General features: G+C 37.6%; 1 protein-coding gene across 2 annotated transcripts in view; it reads left to right on the top strand.

Annotated features, from left to right (window-relative positions):
* Window positions 1–7,646: 7,646 nt before the first annotated feature.
* LOC107676591 (polypeptide N-acetylgalactosaminyltransferase 2-like) overlaps window positions 7,647–21,841 on the top strand; it is an 81,354-nt gene continuing 67,159 nt past the window's right edge. For both annotated transcript variants that reach the window (XM_016471167.1, XM_016471165.1), the window contains exon 1: window positions 7,647–7,824. In XM_016471167.1, the coding sequence (XP_016326653.1) occupies window positions 7,729–7,824 (96 nt within the window). In that variant the 5' untranslated portion in view covers window positions 7,647–7,728. The remainder of the gene's footprint in view (window positions 7,825–21,841) is intronic.

The raw sequence follows: 21,841 nt of genomic DNA, 5'->3' as shown, positions 1-21,841 counted from the left end.
GATGGTAAAACTAATGACATTATTTACTGTCTTTACATTTATTTTGAAAGCTGAAGCTCGCAATTATGGTAAGGGACGTTACATTTCCGACGAGTGCTTGCGGTGTTTAATGAATCTGTAATTTGCTTCTAATTGATCTGTTACAATTAAGCATGTGTTTAGAAATGTTTAAATTTGTATACTATGTGTATATATATGTTTATATATATGTTTATATATATATATTTACATATATATGTTAGTTCACCCAAAAATGAAAATTGTCGCCATTTACTCACCCTCATGTTGTTCCAAACCTGTATGACTTTCTAGATATTTTGATCTTTTTTTTTTTTTGTCCATACAGTGGAAGTCAATAGTCTCCATTGCTGTTTGATTCACAGTTTTCTTCAAAATAATTTTTTGTGTTCTGCAAAAAAAGAAATTCGTAGAGGTTTGGAATGTCAAGAGGGAGAGTAAATGATGACACAATTTCCATTTTTGGGTGAACAATCCCTTTAAATAAGGGGGAAAAACACTCTGAAATCTTTGTTGTGACCATGTATTTTGTACTTTATCATTTTTTTGTAATTGAAAAACAGGATGTTTTTTTCTTTGAAGAACAGTAAAAAATTTTTGTGTAACCAGTACTTACTAATGTCCTCAGACAAACCCTATTAAGTAAAAGACCTAACAAAGAGTTAAGGTGAATTGGCAACCTGAAATCCTGAAACTAATGTACGACTCATCAGCTAAAGTTGGAGAAATCCAGTCTCAGGACTGTGCTGCTGAGTAAACCAATTAACCTGAGGTTGCTCCAGGTGGACTCTATAAAATTAGTGTACTGTGAAAGTGTCTCCTGGATGACAAATAACCAATTAAAAATGTACCCCATTAGACCTATATTGTTCAAATGGTGTTAAACATTTATAGAGCAGTCACACCAACTGCTCTGGTGTGCCTAAACTTTTTTTAGCCGTAGTGCAGTGTACAATAACATTGTGTTCGTGAGGATCTCTCTGAAGAAAATTTAGATGCAAAACGGGAACAACCTCAGATGCAGACCGGATAAACAACTATAACAATGCCATTACAATACAACAAAATGTTCAACATACAAATGTAAAGGCATTGGCTGGTCGTGTTACTGGATCCATGAAGAACTAGGAAGTAGGGTGACCACCTATTACTCTGTTGAAGGAGTAGATGTGATTTTGTGAGACAATGCAGGGAAATGTGTAATAGCGATTAATTTACTGCTATTATACTATGTAAATGTTGATTTAAATTAGTTGGAAAACTTATTTGCCATTATGTTGGATATCATGTTTTAAATCGCCAATAAAGCTTTGTTAATTGTTAAAACCGGCTCTGTGACTGGCACTCAATTTGCCCAGTTTCAAGTGATACAGTTTAATTTACTGTACAGGACCTATTCAGTCTGCAAAATATAATAAACTGAATAACAGGCTAGTAGGTAAAAATCACAGTTTATACAAACATTTCCTTAAGTAGCAACTAGTTTATTTTCCTTTATTAACTGTGCAAACCAGATTCAGTGCATCTTGGACTTGGATTTTTTTGGGGTATCTGGCAGGATTGTCCAGTATGTGTTTAGATGAATTCCTGGTTGGTGTAGCAGTATTTAACGACTTCTGAAGAGGTCCACTGTGCTCCATCCAGTCGTCGTCAGTGAAAAAATCCCTCTACGAATACGTTGCTTGGTTGGTTATTTTCCCCGAACACAGCGGCTGCGCAAATGGATTTTTAAAGACCAGTTACATCTTTTTAATCTTACTTCTTATTGTGGTATTGTAATTTCAGGGAAGAAGAATATAATACAGACATAATTGAAATGTGGGACTCTGCTTATGTCAGGGGTTTCCAAACCTGTTCCTGGAGGGCCACTGTCCTGCAGAGTTTAGCTTTGACCCTAAATAAACACACTTGAACCAGCTAATCAAGGTCTTCAGACTCACTAGAAACTTCTAGGCAAGTGTGTTGGAGCTGGATGGAGCTAATATCTGCAGGAAGTAGGCCCTCCAGAAGCATTATTGGACATCCCTGGTTTAACATCTTCCAGGACGTGGGACAAAACTCCCAATTTCAGGACTGGTGGTCACCCTACTAGAAAGTGATTACAAAGATTCCCAGTAGCTCTTTTTAGAACTAGATGTGTGTCTGGTGGGCAAACTGATGGTGGAGCTGTTTCACAACTAGTCCACAGTCCTATAGGGCAGTGGTATCCAACCACGTTCCTGGAGCCCATCCAAACATTTTACATGTATTTTTAATCAAACACACCTGATTCAGGTCATCAACTCATTAGTAGAGACTCCAAGACCTGAAACAAAGCCACTGGAAGGCAACCCTGCAAACTTTAGCCAAAAAAAAGCGTAACGGCTAATGCTAATGCTGCGGCTTTGACGGTACGCAGGCAAGAAGACCAGAGGCCATTGTATGATTGGCTGAGGTGCCTCACGTGATCCAAGTTAGCCGTTACGCTTTTTCCAATGGTGAGTACTACAGACCATCGCATCTCCCAATAATAAGACAACCTCTGCCTGAAATGGGTGTGTCAGACATTGGGGAAATTGAACCAGGGACATGGTTGGGAATCACTGCTTTAGGGGACCTGGTTTGTATCATTGCTTTTCAACAGTTGCACCACACTCATCAGATTCACAGAAGCTCTGCAGCAATCCCTGTATGATGTTTCCCTAGCTTTCTTTTCTTTTGTTCAGCAGGGTCAGGAATGGTGTCTGTAGGGGGTCTTGCATGAAAGCAAAGGACTAGAACGGGGCAGAAAGCATCCCAGCCAGCACCCAGGAGCTGGCTGGGATGATCAGACCAGTGGCTGAGGGCCAAGTCTGTTGAAAAACAGATTCGCCTCATTAGCCCTAGTGAATGCTCAAATGTAGGGCCTTAGATACAACAAACCACTGAATGTAGAGGAAAAAAGACATTTGCCCACAGTACACATATACAGACAGGTCATAAAAATAACTGATATAAGATGAAAATGGTCCTGTTCACACTCACAGAGTATGGATTTCTGTCTGAAATTTTGGATGACAATTAGAACTGCACATATATCAAAGGTTATAATAACATGCGTTGATGTGTGTTTATTATAGAGCTCCAATGTTATTTCTTAAGTTCTACCATATTTCATGTAAGGCTGTACATTTATTGTCATAATAGTCAGCTGGCCTTATAGTTGAGGTTGAATCGCTCAGTGAGAATTGCTCAGTGTTGACACGTTTGGAAATGTGCACCAATATAAATATGACAGTTTGTCTTTTGGAATCAAATTGTTTTCAGATGTTATTGTTTTTTCAATCAAGGTTAAGAGTGGTCATTGACTTCATGTTGTTATAAAGTACAACAGCCAATTTTGAGAATACTGTTATTTCCCTAGATGGAGCTTTCATAAAAACATGCTGACCTTTTATAGCCACTAGATCTTTATTTTCCATAAAGTCCCTGGATGTTTTTACAATTCACTCCAGGCTGTATATCAGAACGGAAAACATCTTATTTGTAGGTTTTTGATCTTGACATAATTGTACAATGAAAATCTGTCACCAGAATTAAAACTTTCTCCCCGAATGCCTAAAATGTCCAATGGGGTTTATACTGAGGTATATTCATGTGACACGAGAGAATAAAACATGTTGTCGCCATCAAAATGACAAAATGGTAGGTCAGAATTATAATCATACTCCCTGCCTAAATAAGGCAGTTTAAGCATAGTCTCACCTTCCATTTGTGTTTCTCCTAGCTGTCTCAAGGGATCATGACTTCTAGAGGAAACCCTTACAACTGATTTGGGGGGACTGAAAAGAGTGGAAGGGTGGGAGAGCAATAAAGCATTACAGACATTTTGCAAAATATGGATGCCATAGGAAATGACACACATTCTCCTGTTATAAGATATAAGCCAAATGTTCTCATGGTAAAGAGGTAGCCAAGTTTATGAGCAGGAAATGCACAACCACACAGTTACAGAATAATAATGTGATGTTTAATGACGTTCTTGAGGCTTGTGTTGGCTTTTGACTATAAACCATTTTATTAAGCATCAAATTTGCTAATTTGAAGAGTGCCAAAATGCTGTACAGATCATTTGAGGTAGTTTTTTTTTTCTGTTATGGAGAGAGACTGACAGAATTATATTGTGATGAGACAGATTTAAGTACCGGTCAAATAAAATCATAGCAATTCAGTTCATTGTGATGCAGAAATTGGCTCAAAACTTGGAACTAAGGAAATTCTTTAACTTGGTGTCTGGGGACGATTTAGTCTACTGCCATTCCTAGATGACATTTGAAAATCTTGATATTTAAGTTTCATCTTTAAAAGCTAAAGGTTATTTCATTTTTGTAGTATTTAGATATATTTTACACATTCCTTCAGACATTTCAAATTTTTGTATTCTTATAACCTATATATTGGTGTCATTTGTAAATAAATAAATAACCTAAACCATTTACCTTATTATGTTTAGGTGGTGTGAGTCTTGGCGAATCATGATTGAATCATCTGGCTATTTGTTATTTCATAAACTCAATCCTACTCAACATACTCAATCCTAATTAATTTACAGCACACTTACAACATCAAAAGCTGTCCTGGAGCAATCTGAGGATAAGTGCTTTGCTCAAGTTTAAAAAAGGGATTAAATGGGGTGCCACTTTGCCACTTGCCAGCCCAAATCTTTAACTGCAGCGCTGTGTGTACATAAGATCCAGTTTGCAGTGCTTGTCACCATATGAAAAGTAGGTAATTCAAGTGTTTCCTTGGAAGTGCAGCAGTGTTTCTAAATCAGCCTGGTCCTTTATTCAAATTATTAGATGGCTCAAAAACATTTTGGATTTTAAAAGTTATTTAAAACTGAAGAAGTTTGTCTGTAGCTTACATTATTCATTACAGTATAGGTTATTGATAATGTAAAGCATTTATTTATACATTAGTTGGCTTTTTTCTACAGGTTTTAAAAAACACCCAGTGAACCCATTTCGATGAATAAATAAATGTCACTATCGACCGCCTAAAATCAATCACCAGACAGCAGACCAGTGTGGCTCATCTTGAAATCTCTGAAGGTCTCTTTCAAATATTTAAACTAAATCTCATTGAGATTCCAGCAGACATCCAGCATCGAAGTGTAAAACTGCTTTCATTCCAGTAGAAAAAAAAATCTGAAACTTTTATTAAGCATCACACTTGGGCTGAGTAGTGGTGGTGCTGACACGCAGGACAGTAACTAAAAGGGTGAAAGGTGGGAACGATTCTGGAGCAGTGGTTCTCAACCAGGGGCCCTCTGCAAAATTCTAGTGGGCCTAAATAAATCTTTAAATTATTTAAATTTAGTTACATTAACATAACCTTAGAGGAATAGGTCACCCCAAAATGAAAAGTAGCTGAAAATATACTCACCCTCAGACCATCAGATGAGATTGTTTCTTCATTGGAACAGATTTAAAGGAATTTAGCTTTATATTACTTGCTCACCTCTGGATCCTCTGCAGTGAATGGGTGCCGTCAGAATGAGAATTTTATGTTACACTTTTTTTTGTGTGTTTTTAAGCCTTTTAAGGGGAGACACTGCAGGCAAAAACACTATTTTTTCATGCACCTGTCAATTTTGAGATTTTGGGCTTTTTGGCTTTTCATAAAGTGTTGATAAAGACTAGTGGAAAGAAAACATCCAAAAGACACTGTTAAGTGCTTATTTTATAGCACTTTAGCTATTTGTGTCAATAGATTTAAATTACAATACATATTTTTAAAGGCCGTTTTCTCAAAATGAGTTTTGTCTCCTACACTGAGCCATAAATCTCCACGTCAGTAGCACTTACACACAGCAAACTTTACATTTTTATTCCTGTTTATATTCTGAAGATTTTTACAGAGGGATTGGTACATATATAATTTGCTTGATTGTGTACAACATTTTATTCCCCCCAAAATTGTGAAAATATATTGTTTTCTGGCTGTTCAAAGATTTTTCTGAATTGATAAATAAAAAGAGATACCCAAAATTCCCTCTGTAAAAACATTTGACTCTAATATGTCAAAAAAATTAAACAAGAATTTTGAAACTGACTTCGTCCAGTGTTCAGATTTTTGTAGTAGAAATGTATGCAAATTAGCGCATATTTCATTACATAATACCTAATTTGCATATTTAAACATAACATTTTAGCTTAACTTGTAATACAAAAATTGTTTGCAATTATCAATGTAATCAATCAACTGGGTAAGTAAGGTGATAACTATTAGTTAATATTTTTACCCTATTCACTTGCAGTGTCTCGCCGTAATGAAAGAAATAGTTCACCCAAAAATTTTAATTTACTGATAATTTTCTTTGTAATTCAAAGACATGAATTACAGCAGTCAGAAGCAGTGTTATTTTACTACCATTGAGATACTATTAGTTATTTCTTTAATTATATTTGTAAATATTTATTATGTATTATTTTATATTTTATAATTTTGTTGTTTTGTCATTTGTATTTGTTTTTTGTCTATATAGTTTTTCAATTTTATTTTAGTTTGAGTTATTTTAGTAGTTTTTTGTTTTAACTTTTAAGTTTGTATGGCTTTGGTTTTATTTCTAGTTAACTATAATAATCCTCAGTCACAGAAGAGAGAAAGATCTCAAACATACTTTTGTGATTTCATTTACTTTTCTTAACAGTTAAAATATAGCCTACAAAACTTTTTATTCAAAGGTTTAGCTGTTTAAGTACCAGGTAGGCTGGTTTTGCATTTGTTGAAAAAGAGGCGTAATACACAGTCATGGGGCCTGGAATTCCTGGTTATACCACTGCTGACATATGAACGTTTCATTAAATCTTTTTCACCTATGAAACTCTTCAAAGTTTCATTAGATGCATTTTTGGTGATTAATGACTTAATAAATTATAAAATTAAAACCATTTGCTAAAATTAATAAAGTAATCATTAGTGTACAGCCGGGCAAATGACATTGTGCAGTGTGCACAATACAAAGGCAGTCACATAAGGTTACACAAATGTGTACATCAGCGTAAAGTGAGCATATTTTCATATTACTTCCTAAACAAAATGTGTTTGTCAGAAATCCAGAATTAACCAAACAATGACTCCTCGGCGCATCTTGAGGTACAGGCTTATGATGGATGTCTCCACCCCCACCCCTCCTCCGTCCGCGTCTCTGCGGAGCGTGATTGGATTAAAGTCGGTTACCCTTTCCCCTCTAACCCGGTGATGCTGGCTGTTTCCTGCTTCTTCCTCTATCCAACCGCTGCTGCTGGTGATTTTGTGTTAGTTGAGCGCTGTAGCCACAGCGAGACGCAGAACGTGGACGTCAGTGGCTTTTCACGGCACAAACCCCGACTCAGCCACTGTATTATCCCATCCAAAATCACAGCTATGCGCAGGAAATCTAGGATATTATTATGTTTCGCTGTGCTTTGGGTTCTAGGCATAGCATATTATTTCTATTCGGGGACAACGCTGAGTCGAAAGGTAGGTTTTTCTGTTCGCTTCATGTTTCATGCTGCTGGATCGGTGCTATTATAAGTTTTTTTTTTGAGTGACTGTGTCGAAATATTTCGTTTGCGAATGAATGAGGAAAAACAGTCATTACGGCGAGAGAAGCCTGCACGCAGCGAGACGCAGAACGTGGACGTCAGTGGCTTTTCACGGCACAAACCCCGACTCAGCCACTGTATTATCCCATCCAAAATCACAGCTATGCGCAGGAAATCTAGGATATTATTATGTTTCGCTGTGCTTTGGGTTCTAGGCATAGCATATTATTTCTATTCGGGGACAACGCTGAGTCGAAAGGTAGGTTTTTCTGTTCGCTTCATGTTTCATGCTGCTGGATCGGTGCTATTATAAGTTTTTTTTTTTGAGTGACTGTGTCGAAATATTTCGTTTGCGAATGAATGAGGAAAAACAGTCATTACGGCGAGAGAAGCCCGCACGTTTAAATAGCCAGTCTTTTGCGTGGACTCACAAAGATAGTGGTATCGCTCCGTGCTGTGATTTCAGTGCAAGACTATCAAATAACCGCGTTTGTTTGAACTGAATTCAAAGCACACTATCTTATGCTTGCTTTTAAAAGGCACATTTATTCCGAAGTCGTTTTTAAAAGCTTTGATACGCCGATTTTCTTAGGAGCGAGAGGGACGTTAAATGCTTGTACAAACACGAGCAGTTTCTCTTGTGAATGTTACAGGGTAACGTTAGTGCTAACGCTACGATGAATACACGAGTTTTTCAAATTTGAAGGTTAATATTTAGTCTGGTACTTTTTACTGGTGGCAGGGACTATGATTTTTCGAATCTTTTGAATGCGTCCACTGAAAGACTCGTTCACAATGTGTCAGTGACGTTTTCTGCAGTTTACGTCGTTACGCCAGTAGGTGGCGACACAATAGAGTATGTTTGTGTTATAAGTCGTTGAATCATTCGCTATCGAAAGTTTGATTCTTTATTGCAATTTGTCTTTATAAATCTACTGAATTATGAGATCTATAGAGTTAGTCTGTAGGTTTCTGGTCATTAAGCATCTGAAGTGGAGTGATATTCAGTACAATTAGTAGCGAATGTGCAAAATTTCCGGTGTCAGTTGCTTCCAGCTATTTTAACTGCACAATAACGGTATAGTGTAGTTTTACTATTTACTGTACTTTGTTATTCTATTTATCTATTGGGCTAATAAATCATCAAGTCTCGCCCATTAACAGGAGATGTATTTCTGCATTGAAAATTAAGAAGCGTGTATGTGTATATACGTATATATGTGTGTTAAGCTTTAAGCTGATGGCACCGCTCGCATGTTCTTATCTTAACTTGTGGGGTGATACAAACGGTGAAAAGTCACAATGCTTTTGGACTGTACCACATATCAGCACTGTTGTTACACCACCAAAATTTGTGAACTGCAGCTGACTGTCATAAAGAACCATAATCTTAAAAAAAAGAATACAATGAATTTGCATGTACAGTAACTTTTGATCTCTAGAAGCTGTATCTTTATCTCATTAATCATCACTTGACAGCGTGTAGCCTATATTGCACTTAGTTTTGAGTGAGGGTGGTGTACCATGAAACAACACATTTTAGTAACATACCATATGACACATACTGTCTTGAGGTTTTGTTGTGTTTTGTGCTTTGTTTCCATAGCTGTCCATCAGCCACAGTCAGCCAACTCATTTTCTATTGTGAGTGCATTTGATATTGTGATCAAGGCACAATGAGGTGAATGTAAATTACTGAATGTAATGCTATTGTTTTATAGTGTAGCATTGATCACAGTTTGTTGTTCACAAGTCATTATTGTCCTGTCCTATACTGTGGCACGAAACATGAAATGTTGTGTTCTGTGTGCATGGCTATATTAGAAATATACTGGACATCAAAGACTTTGCTGCTGAACTAGTTTCTCTACTATTGCTGCTTTTATCATAACCTAATAATGTATGAAGACGGCTGCTTCTGGATCCGTTTTTAAAGCTTCATGTAGAGTAGCATAAGCAAGTGGCTGAACAGCTGGTTAGCGCCCCGTCATCTGACTCAGGGCACTTCATGTTGAATCCCACTCTACACTGAACGAGACATCTATGCTGCTGTTTGGTGCAGCTTGTGTTTCTTTATATCCTTAAAATTACAAAATGAATTCATTTTAGTGAAGAGTTTAAATTGACGTGACCTTTGCCTAGTGCTTTTGCATTTATTTCTGCGAGAACTGTGCTAGTTACGCAATAGATTTTAAACAGATGTCAAAGATCGTGTCTCAACAAGGAAATGAGTTTCTGCAACCAGCGAGGGTGGATGACAGCCCCGGGATGGTGGCGGGGTTGCACAGATGCTCATAACTGATTCTAGTACCTCAGTTATGCAAGGGTCAGATTTGGAATATTTTCCCTATCGGATTGTTTTTTGGAGCCACGGCTAGCCTCAGATGCGGCTGGGATAGGAAAACGGGGCTTTTATCCCTTTTTAATAATTTAATAATTTTAACACAATTATTGACATGCTGATTGTTCTGCCCCTGTTGGCAGGATTACAGTGGCTGTGCTGGGATGGGGCCGAACTGCTTTCAGTCACTTGTTCAAATCAAAGCTTGTTAACATCAGGATGAACCAAAGTGCATGATGATTCGGTCAGCTCTCACAAAGCTGTGTGTTGTCTTTGTTTTTTCTTTGTTTCTCCCTTTGATACCAGAGGAAAGTAAGCTGTTTGGGTCTGATGAGTGTCATACAGATGAACTTGAAGTGAAAAATAAAAGCGAAGAAGGGGCCCTCATTTTTTGGTGACTGGAGACTGTGGGTTTCTCATTTTCTGATATGGTGCAGATGTTCAGCTAAATGACACTGTGCAGTTAATTTTGAGTAGTGTTTGACCGGTATTGAATTTTAAATTTTTTTTGTTGATGCCGATTATTTAGAGAACAGGGTGGCCGATGATCGATATGAAGCAGATCTATATGATATCACACTATTTAATTTAATAATCAGACAGAACTGTTAATCAGAGAGCGTAAACTAATGAAGATCTGTCTGCTCCGTGCTCCGCACACTCAGGCATTGGTTAAATGTTCCGAAACATTGGCCAAACAGAAAAAACTTAATGGCTGATGTGATGACTCAAAAATGCCAAATATTGGCCGATATATCGACTTTGGCGATATCTCAATTGACCACTACTTTTGTGGAAGACCAGTGTTAAATATAGTGAATGCCAAAGAGCCTAAATGTAGTGCTTTGGTATCCCTGTCAGTTTTGTGTGGAAGAACGTCCTGGACGTTGATATATGAGGTTACATTTTACTCACCAGAGGGGAAATTGGGTTTTAAATTTGAAGGGCAATATTTGAAGGCTTCTATCTCTTCCTTGAGATACTGTCTGCAAAAAACTCTTGAAAATATGATGCTTTTGTAGCTCTTTGCCATGGGATGTTTTTCTTCCTCTTATCTACCAGCTGAGCTTCAAAATACCTCAATATTTTTTGGCTACTTTTAAATTGGCAACCGGATTTCATGAGATTATATTTTGTCATCTTGTTGTATCAGCAGAGTTTAATTCCTGAGATTGAATCAGTGCCTTATGTTTTAAACAGAGCCATGAAGTAGTTACAAACTGACTGTGTAAGAGTATAATGTTTTCACCTTTGATATGAGCAGACAAATCATATATGTGAGGCGTTGCTTTTTTACGACCTGACCTTTGACAGGAACATGGTTATATGTATCCATAAAGACACTTCTCCTGAAAAGAGACTCCTCTCTCTTGTGCTGTAACTTTGGATACAACGGATAACTGAGTGACCTCAATGGTCAGAGGTCATTGGTCAAGGTTTATGACCATGGAATTCCTCTTTCTCAGTTCACTTTGTTTTTACCAGATGGAGACAAGGGCTTATAGTGAGAATGAATTGGCAAGTCATTAATCATGAAAAAAATGACTTTAATGAATCATGAATGAATAAGATAAGATGGCTTTTGTTTAGAGAGAAATCTGTAGTTTATGCAGAAACTAGAAGTTATGTATTTGTCTCTAGTCTTGAATCAGGCTCAACGTTTTATCTAATTACAAATTACAAGGTATTAGGGATGCACAGTATAGAGTGCTTCTGGAACGAGTCCTAAAATCTGGAAATGAGTTAGCATTTGTACACTTCTGGTGCTGTCGTCCCAAATTTGGTGTATTTTTCTAAAAAATGTTTTTTGGATAAATGACTGAAATAAGGTCTGTGGTTAATAGAAGCTCAAGATATTTTCATGTTTTATTCCACAACATAAAATAAATCTTTAAATACCCCACTCATGAGATTTATCAGAATCTTAGTTAAATTCATGCAAATGCGGAATAGTTAGTTTACAGGCTAACTTTAGCCTTTTTACTTCTGGCAATTGTTTTTCAGCTTCAAAATGAATATCCATTTTTGTTAACACTTAAGTTTAGGGACCAATTTTCACTATTAACTAGTTTCTTATTAGCCTGCATATTACTAGCATATTGGCTGTTTATTAGTACTTATAAATCGCATGGCCATATTCTACATCCCTAATCCTGCCCAATTTAACAACGACCTTACTAACTATTAATAAGCAGTAATTAGGAGATTGAGGCAAAAGTCGTAGTTAATAGTTAATTAATAGCAAGAATCGGACCTTAAAATAAAGTGACCCATTTTTTAAAATATGTTTTTATTAACATTTTGTGATACCCAATTCACTTGTAGCATTTAAAACAATTATTGCTGTTTTAAATATACAAATTTTTATTTTGCAAAAATTGAATTTTGCTTTTGAGTTATAACTCTAAGATGTTCAATGAAAATATTATATTCATATGAAGTCCTGTTTTTTTAAAATGCAAAATGTGGTATTTTACACTGAAAAAATTACTGCATTACAGAAGACATGAAGCTTAGTTTTATCCACAATTGTTAAAGTGATAATGCTTGACATGCAGTGATTACCTTTGAAGAATGGTCTTGTCCAAAGAGTCAACATTTTTACTGAGGTCTTTGTCACCAGAGATTAATTTTCTGTAATATTTGGTAAGATAAAGGTCTCTGTAGGGATTTGCAGAAATCCTTTTCAATTCTCCCACAAATGCCTGTTCAGTTAGGGAGTGAGATATGAAAAAAATTAATACATCCCTGCTTACCACTTCAGTCTGTAACCACATTGTCAGAGACGATTTCTCATAATCTCTCTCCTTAAAATAGTTCTTTATCCATTCATGCTTGCTAGCCTTTTAAAATAAATGTTCTTTTCATGTTCTCATTAAACAGCATATCCTGGTTGTTTTTAGATTTTGATTGAGTCTGTTTGAGTGAGCAGTGGAAGAGGAAGCACTATTTGGGTTTCAGTTCAGACTCACCCAAAGGCTTGTCAGAATTGGCTGTGAGCCAGGAGGCAATGACAGGAGGAAGTGAAATGTGAATGGCAAAATCCATAAAAAGATTGGATGAAATATGCACTAGCATAAGAAAATGAAGTTTAAAAACCTGGAACTTGCATCTTTGGACACCTTGACTACTAAAGGCTCTGTAAATATTACATGTAGAGGGGAAGAGCGGCAAGCCTGTTTACCCAAAGGGCCAATGTATAGGGAAATGTATCTCCAGCTGAATGTGTGATTAGAGAAAATCGATTAACCTTTGCAGAGTAGTCATCTTTCTGTGTTTTTCACGTTTAATTTAGTCATCAGTCTCTCATGTCTCTGTGAAATATGTATGAGCCACTGCGAGACGTATATGAGTGCAATACAAATGAGAAGAAATGAGCTTTTAATGTTAAGGGTCATTCATTCTTCAACAGGCTTTAGATACTGGATATTCCCCTCGTGGCAACTCAGTGACATCATTCTGTGATGTTATCTTTTATGATTAACACAGTCAGCTGCCTTATATTGGTCCGTAGAGGCTTAGATACCATAAAGAAAGTGTGTTCACAAGTTATAGGGATCTTTGCAGGAAACATCTTTTTTTTTTTTTTAAGTAACCACACAGTTCAGTGTTAGTTAGCCAGCTGAATTGTATTTTGTTCACAGTTTTTGTTTGTGTTTTCCATGTTTTTAATCTGTTGGTAAATGATTGTTTAGCTTGTTTAACAGAGCAAGTTTTTGTTAGATGGGTGCGTTTGACCATTGCACTTACGTCATTTACAGTGCCTTGCACATGACAGTGTTTTAAAAACACAGCACTCGAGGTAAAACTAGGAAGTAAAATCTGCATTTCTTGCATTTAGAAAAAATCCACTGCCCTGCGTATCATGTTTTTAAAACCGAAAGATACACTTTTATATTCATGTGTATTTTAACCTGATTCCATGGATACATTATGCATCAGCTACCACCTTACATAAATGATTGCACTTCGTCTTTTTGCTTTTAGTACTGTTGGCAAACTGAACATTCTTGTGTCGTGATAACACTCATCTCTCTGTATCAGCTGCAGTTTTATCACTCTTCTGCTCCATCTCCGAGACAAAACAAAAACTGATTGCTTGTTGTTAAGCGCTTACTGGCTCATGCTTTTCGCTTTTTTTAAGCCTAGTTTCCCACCAGGCAATCTTAGTATGGAAAGGAGCCTTGCTCTGATAGCATGCGTAACTTATAATTTTCTTACGTTAGCAGAAAACCTTTTTTTTTTTCTTCTCTGAGGATGTCCTGTGGTGCCAGGTGGACCATATGTGCTGGGTGCATTCTCAAATGATTTTTCTGAGTAGATGTAACATTAAAAAATACAGTAGCAGTCTAAAGATATAATTGACTGTGGCTATTTAGAAGATTTCGCCACAAGAGCAACATAATCCTCTTCCATGCTTTGAAATAGAGATGAATATCAAATGCAGTCAAGTGTGTCTCATTGTTCCCAGTGTTCAAGCCTAAAGGCAGCTCTCTCACAGCTAGAATGTGAGGACTTCAAAGAACCCATGAAAAAAGAGAGTGAAGTTAATTATTCAATTTAATATCAGGGAAAAGATTCCTGATTTCATTGCCTGTGTTCTTAGTGGTGCTGTGATGTTTTTAATGATGATGTGTCTTTTAGAGAGTCATTTAGTGACATGTTATTCAGTGTCATTGTTAAGGATTCACAATATGTCTGCACTGTATCGGTTGCTGATATTTGTGAAATATTTTAAGTTTATATAGTGTTATTTAATTTATCAAATTGGTTTGATATTGGGTATTTATTGGCCAGTTTTGGGTGTTTTTTTTCCTGCTTGCATTAAAATGTAAACTTTCTTTGATCTATAGTAGATGTAGGAATACAATAAATAGCCTATGTATTCATCTTTTATAGGGTCCGTTTATCTTGAGATGCCTAAGTTTACTTATAGAATTTGAAGTATTTATTATAGTTTTTAGTGTTTTCATTTTCTTTTCTTTTTTTCTCGCACTGTTACTGTTCGTGGAAACCAATAACAATCCCGAGAATGAGCATCCGCTTCATGTCTATGGCAGACACATCTGCTCTGTCAGCTTGTGTTTGAAATATTATAGCATGTTTCCCACATATATTAAACAAAAATCGTCTATGAGCGCTGAGCAGTCTGAGTTGTTTAGATGATATGTAGGGCAGGGTTCTTCATGTATCGAGACGTATACACTAATGGGAAAACACTGTGAATATTGCCAGAGGGCATGAACGTGTTGAAGATGAGGATTTCTTAGCCAAGTGCTTTCCGGCTGTTTGCCGCCTCGGCATTTCAGAGAGACCAACAGACCAATCAAATTATTGCCATATAATTTTAATGAGCTCGGGTTTTTGAATTGCCTCCAGTGATGTATCATCATATCAGCGAAAGACTTTACAATGCTGCTGATTAAAAGCTACTTTCATGCCATGGGAATGGGAAGCTACGTGCACACATTGCACTCAAAATGCACTTAGCTACCCTAAAGTAAAAACCTCTTTATTTCCCATCACAAAAAGTGATGCTGTCATTGTGACTTAAAGGAAAAGTTCACCCAAAAATACTCACCCTCAGGCCATTCAAGATGTAGATGTGTTTGTTTCTTCAGTGGAATAGATTTGGAGAAATGTAGCATTGCATCATTTGCTCACCAATGAATCCTCTACAGTGAATGGGTGCCGTCAGAATGAGAGTTCAAACAGCTGATAAAAACATCACAGTAATCCACAAGTAATCCACATGACTTCAGTCCATCAGTTAATGTCTTATGAAGTGAAAAGATCGGTGTTTGTAAGAGAAAAAAATCTATCTTTAAGACGTTTTTAATTTCAAACCACTGGTTCCGGCAAAATACGAGTCCTCTGTTTTCTATCCATAAAATTGCGATGCCAAGTATGTGACTGGTGAGCTGGTAGATTATTCTCACATTGTAATGCCAGCCGATGTTCACTTTATTTGCTCCACAGCTTCAATTTGGCCTACAGGGCATGTAGTAGAAGAGCACCAGAGTCACCAGAAACAAGATTGAGCCACAGGAAGCCACCATCCACTCTGACTGACAGAAATCGATGGCAGCGGTAGACCTGCGTCGCTGAAGCTGAGCTAGTTTTGTCAGCTTGTACGTGGCTCTTGTAGCCTGATTGAAAGAGTTTATTGAAAATGGCTTTCCATTTTTCAGAGCGATCATGTGCCTGCTCAGACATACTGTATAGTTGATGTGATGCTTGAACTGAATTGCTTTAACTGATGCCACAATGTATAATTTAACCCATACAATTTAGTCTAAACTTTTTCTGTACCACATTTCAAACTAAATCAAGAATGCAACAGTGTAATCATTCTTGTGGCTTTGTAAAGCTCAGAAGCATTAATTACGTGCTAATTAACATGCAGTGGAGGGCAGACGGTGCTCAGAAACTGCTGACTGCAGTCCCTTGTCTTTTAGCCTAATGTTTCCTTTCATGCATATGCAACCACGGACTCCTCAGAGAATTTTACCCCTGTCATTTCAAAGACTGAAGATAAAAACTTTTTGAGGTTATTTTTTTCCTATAAATTCTCTTGACTCTCAAGGGTAATTTAATTATTGTAATCATTTTATTTTAACCATGAAAGAAAGGCATTTAAGTGCATTTACATGCAGTTGGATTTCAGTCAAAATGCTGTACATTATTAAGCAACTAAGCCAGCTTTTTGTTTTTTTTTTTTAAACTGGGCATTATGCACTAAACGACTGAGGGTCAGACATTACCAGACTTCCAAGTCATTTTGAGCACCACAAATCTATGTGCACATGCCTTATTATTAGGATATGCATGACAAATGACAACTTCCTAAAATCGGCTAAAAAAATCGGACAAGTTTGATATCCTATGACTGAATGGAATCATAGTCTCAAGCTAAAAAAAAGAAAAGGAGACTGTAAATTAGGCCAAAAATCTGTACAAAATCATGTGGTGTATTCCAGCTTTAAAACAATCATTTGTTTTGTAAGCACATGTGTCCAACTGAAATCATATTAGTCAATCGTATTGTATCAGTCTTTGTGCCCGAATCTGCCAAACGATGACAGAATTTTCATTTTTAGGCGAACTGTCACTTGTAGAAGTGTGATGTAACAGAATGATTGAATGGAGGCAGAACTAAATGTGAGCTTGCAAGAGAGTGGTGGGGTTTTTGAGGATGAAATTTTTCATTAAGTATTACAAGGTCAAAAGAAAAACATGGTTACAAAGTAAATAAAGAAACATGTATGGATATATTGTTCACAATAAGATTAATAACATGCATTTATAAAAAATAAGGTGAATTACCATTTCATGCTGACTGGGGCTTTATTTTAACTAAACGTCCGCTGTGTGTCTTTTCACTAATACATCTTCTCCCATGCATGTTTTGACTTTGTAAATTAGACTAACTTGGTCAGTAACTAACTTGGACCTGTTTCCATGTCTGATTTAAATGAGCAGGCTCTCATTTGGATATCTTGTTCAGGGCCACGCCAGCTTTGCTTTTAGGGGGGTGTTGTATCCGGCATAGGTTCACTGCTTATCTAATTATTTGCAGGCACATCCTGAGCCTTTGCTAGGTCTGTGGCTTCCATGAGTAACATTACAGACCAACCAATAAACCACTTGGCTTGGTCTAGCTGGTCTCTGTTTTTTACCCTGACTGTGCCTGAGGGCTCTGGCTGTCCCTCATACCTGTCCCCTTTATTTACATACCTTTTTAATGAAAGGTGAACATCTGTGCCGTGAGTCTTCCCACCTGGTACAGATCAGTGAAGGACACAAGCTGAGACAAAAAAAAAAAGTTGTTCGGTTTGTTTTCTGTGTTGAAAATGATTTGCATGGTTAATGTCAATCGATAGCATTAGTTGTATAATGTTGATTTACTAGAAAGAATATTTATATTGTTTCTCTAATTCAAATAAATAAATATAAAAAAATAAAATAAAAAATGACAAAAAAAAAATCCAAAATGACAGTTTGACTAAGGCACTTACAATTGAAGTAAATGATGGCAGTATCTAGAGAGTTTTAGGCTAAATCGTTATACTTGTTAATTATTTTTTATGGCTTTCTATAGTGAGGCATTTTTAAAAATGATCTAACTCTAAAATATTTGTATCTTTGTAAGTGCAATTCTAAAAGATTTTTTTTACTTGTATATACAATATTCTAATTTGAAAAGTCAGGAAAGCATGAAAATTCATTGGTCAGAGCTAAATGTTTGTGAATCTATCATCTGATGTAACTGATGTATGACTGATTTGTGAGTGTTGCCAGTGCATTAACAGAGGTATGTTGGTGTCCGTAAAGGTGTACCAGGTTTATTCCTGGATGTTCTTTTTTATTGTCAGACATTATGAATGGATCCAGACAACAAAGCTTCATTTCAGTTTCAGACAAAAAAAGGTTTGTTGTTCTGCTGATTCAAGAAAAAACACATATTCATCAGGTTGCTTCACCACCCTTCTTGGTAATCTTGAATGAAAGCTGTGCCAATGTTTCTGGGTTTACAGGCTTTACCAGTCCTCATGACAGTGAAATTAAAAGTGATTTTAAACCAGACAAGGTTATGGCAACAGTTCAGTCATGCTGCCATGCTATAATGTTGAAGTTTTATGACAATGCTATACTTGTAGTGGCTATAAACTGTGTCTTTTGAATTATTGACTAGCGTTGTTTAGTTTTTGTTGTAAGTGCTTTACTGAAATAGCAGTTTTTGCTTTTGTCACAAAATATATTTCAATTATAATCTACATTACACCACAATGCTGTCTATTGAGCATTCAGAACATTCATTTAAATATCAGCTAATGGATGCTTTGCATGATGGTGTATCTTAGTGGGCAGTTTCATGGTTTTTGCAGTATCATTCTTGCATTAAGCAATATAAGTGAATACAACTTAAAAGGTCATTGTGAAACTGGCACAGTGTACTCTTTCTGTCGTGATTAATATTTTGGATGGCTCCCCAGCTCTGCTAAGTAAGTTTTAGCATGGGGCTGAGACCGATGGGTGAAGGACGACGGCGATGGTGAACTGATCTCAGCAGCCTCTAGATTGATACACCGGGCCTGCAGGGCAGCCAAGTTGCACTTGCCTCCATATACAAAGTGACGGCCTTCTGGACGCCCAGTGCAGATTCGCAGTCGACAGCTTCTCACCTTTTGCCGGAGCAGTTTGCTGGCATGTCAGTGAGAGGTAGACTAATTTTCTGACAGGATGCCTGATTTTGTTTGGCATAATTTTACTCTCTGCATAACAGGTTTAATTTCGTCTTGATAAGAGGGTACATTGCTGAAAAATACTTCTAGTGTCGCTGCACTCACCAAGAGATTAGCAAGAGCTCTCTGTCTCTTTCATTATTATAAGAGTCTTAAAGTGTGATTCCCCCCAAAAATGAAGTGTCATTATTTACTCACCCATATGTCATACCAAAGCTGTATGATATTCTTTCTTCTACAGAGAAGATATTTTTTGACCATTGAATGAAAGTCAGTGGGGTCCAAAATAACCTACTGCAAGAACAGAGAAAAAAAATACGCTATTTTTTCAAAATATCACCTTTTATCTTTTATGTTCCACAGAAGACAACAAAAGTCATACAGTTTTAGAACAACATGATGGTGATTTTATATATATATATATATATATAATTATAATTGGAGCCGACCTATATATTGTTTTGCCGATTTTATCGGCCGATATGAGCCTGTCGCAGATATATCGGTATCGGCGAATATGCCACAGATATGCCACCGAAATTAATTTTTTTTTTACAGAATATAAAATGCAGATAAAATGCTTGTAAATGGTGTAATTACATAGTTTGTCCAGCAGAGCGTGCGCCATTATTTGCTACTGGCAACCTGGATGAAACGCTTTAAAGCTTAAAGGTGCAGTAGGAGATCTTGGAAAATGCTAATTTTAGCCTGATAGCACTGAAAGCGAATGTCCCACCCTCCCTGCAATCGCCGTCCAAAGCCACGCCCCTGAACGCTCACAGACCAGAATACCAGAGACAACATTACTACAATAGGTTACATCAGCGGTTCCCAATTCCAGTCTCGCACTGAAATCCGTGAATGAATGTTCTGAAGTGAAGTAAACTTCAACGGATTTCCCCTAGGGAAAGGTAGGGAGTAGGGAGCAATGAACACTGCGTAGGGATCATATCGATCGGTACACAGTTCATGCACGTAGCTCACTTCTAACGAGCTGGTTATCTGAATCGGGTGTGTTAACTAATGCCGAGTTCACACTGCACGATTTTCAAACTCGTCGGATCGCCGTTGTTTTCACACTGTGTGACTATCTGGGGTAGCAATCAGTTGCTGCTGTGTTCACATTGCACGATGGATCGGTGACAGGGGGTTTCACACTGCATGACTTCACAATGGGAAGAATCGCCGACAGCTCTGTCTGGTCCGCAAACTACGTTTCACAACAAAACGGCGTCGGCGACGTGTCGGCGATTCCCTCAGATCGCGTCTTTGATAATTCACACTGCGTGATTGTCACTCGAGTAAACGAGCACCGATTTGCCTCCGATTTCGGGCATTTGTCGGCGATTTTGCAAAACCTGTCGGCAAGTGAAAAATCGGGCTAAAATCATGCAGTGTGAACTCGGCATAAGTGAGACATGCAAAATATGCAGAGCTGGGTGGCGCCAGGACAGGAATTGGGAACCACTGGACTACTTCATGTGTCATTCACCGGTGAGAAAACTTTAAAAGTGCTACAATACCAGGAAGGAAGATCGGGTTGTTGATGTTTGTCTGCCATTCTCGCTCTGTCTGCACAGCGTGCGTGAATGCGCTGATGACGTATCCTCTCTGCGTGAACCGGTTGCCCAGAGGTATGCTAATACATACATTGACAGGCAGGTAGGAAAGGAAAGACGAACATTTCTTGGTCCTACACCTTCCACAGAATATATAAATACATTTAGACCACTTAACTTAATGATTGCTATCGTGATGTGAAAAGACTTTCAACCAGCATAACAAAAAATGTTTCTGAAGACAATCACCTATTGCACCTTTAAGTGTATGGAATACCATTGAAACTTTGAACGCTCGGGGGTGAGTAAAACGCAGCCTAATTTTCATTTTTGGGTGAACTAACCCTTTAAGTGTATGGAATACCATTGAAATTTTGAATGGCCATATCACCGTAATGGCGTGTCGGATCCGCACCAAATTCGGGGGATCCCTTCAGCTCGAGGAACCCTCTCAAACGCCGAATCGAGTGTATGTCTCGAGGCCCCCTTTCGAATGAGACCACCCCCGCATCGATAGCCCCCGGGGTCCGGGAGTTACGAGCGGTTAAATTCGCGGTCGGGCGCCGACCGATCTGGCTATCCCGGGGGGCTACCGACGCACGGAGGGTGGCATTCGAGCGGGCTCCTCGAGCTGAAGGGATCCCCCGAATTTGGTGGAGAATCCGCCTCTGCGAGATAGTGACACCAGCCAACACTTTCATTTCAGTAAGGAGGTCTCTTGTTCAGGCAGCAGCATTCAAGCATTGTCTTATTCGACCGTAAGTGCCCTGCGAAGTGAACTTCACATGATATTCTGCCATGAATCCAGTTCCAAGGGAACGTACATGTTACATTCAAAGGGCATTAAAGTGCGTGAGACGTGAATTTAAATTGTATTTATTTACAGAGGTATATTATGTCACACTTCACACTTCTCTAGTAAGTTTGGTCTGTGTATGAAGACAGTAGCACAAATCCGTGAATGAATGTTCCGAAGTGAAATAAACTTCAACGGAATAAAGTTGAATGGAATTGAATTGAAATAAAGTTGAATAAACTTCAACTTTACTATTCAGTGCACTGATGTCAGGCTAATTTTGGATAATAAAGTTTATTGTTAAATTGTTAAATGCCCTGCCTCCATTACATAGG

The sequence above is a fragment of the Sinocyclocheilus anshuiensis genome, unplaced genomic scaffold (genome assembly GCF_001515605.1).
Source record: "Sinocyclocheilus anshuiensis isolate Anshui unplaced genomic scaffold, SAMN03320099.WGS_v1.1 scaffold204, whole genome shotgun sequence".
Lineage (NCBI taxonomy): Eukaryota > Metazoa > Chordata > Actinopteri > Cypriniformes > Cyprinidae > Sinocyclocheilus > Sinocyclocheilus anshuiensis.
The sequence above is the reverse complement of the archived record's forward strand: the minus strand, read 5'-3'. Positions and strand labels throughout refer to the sequence as shown.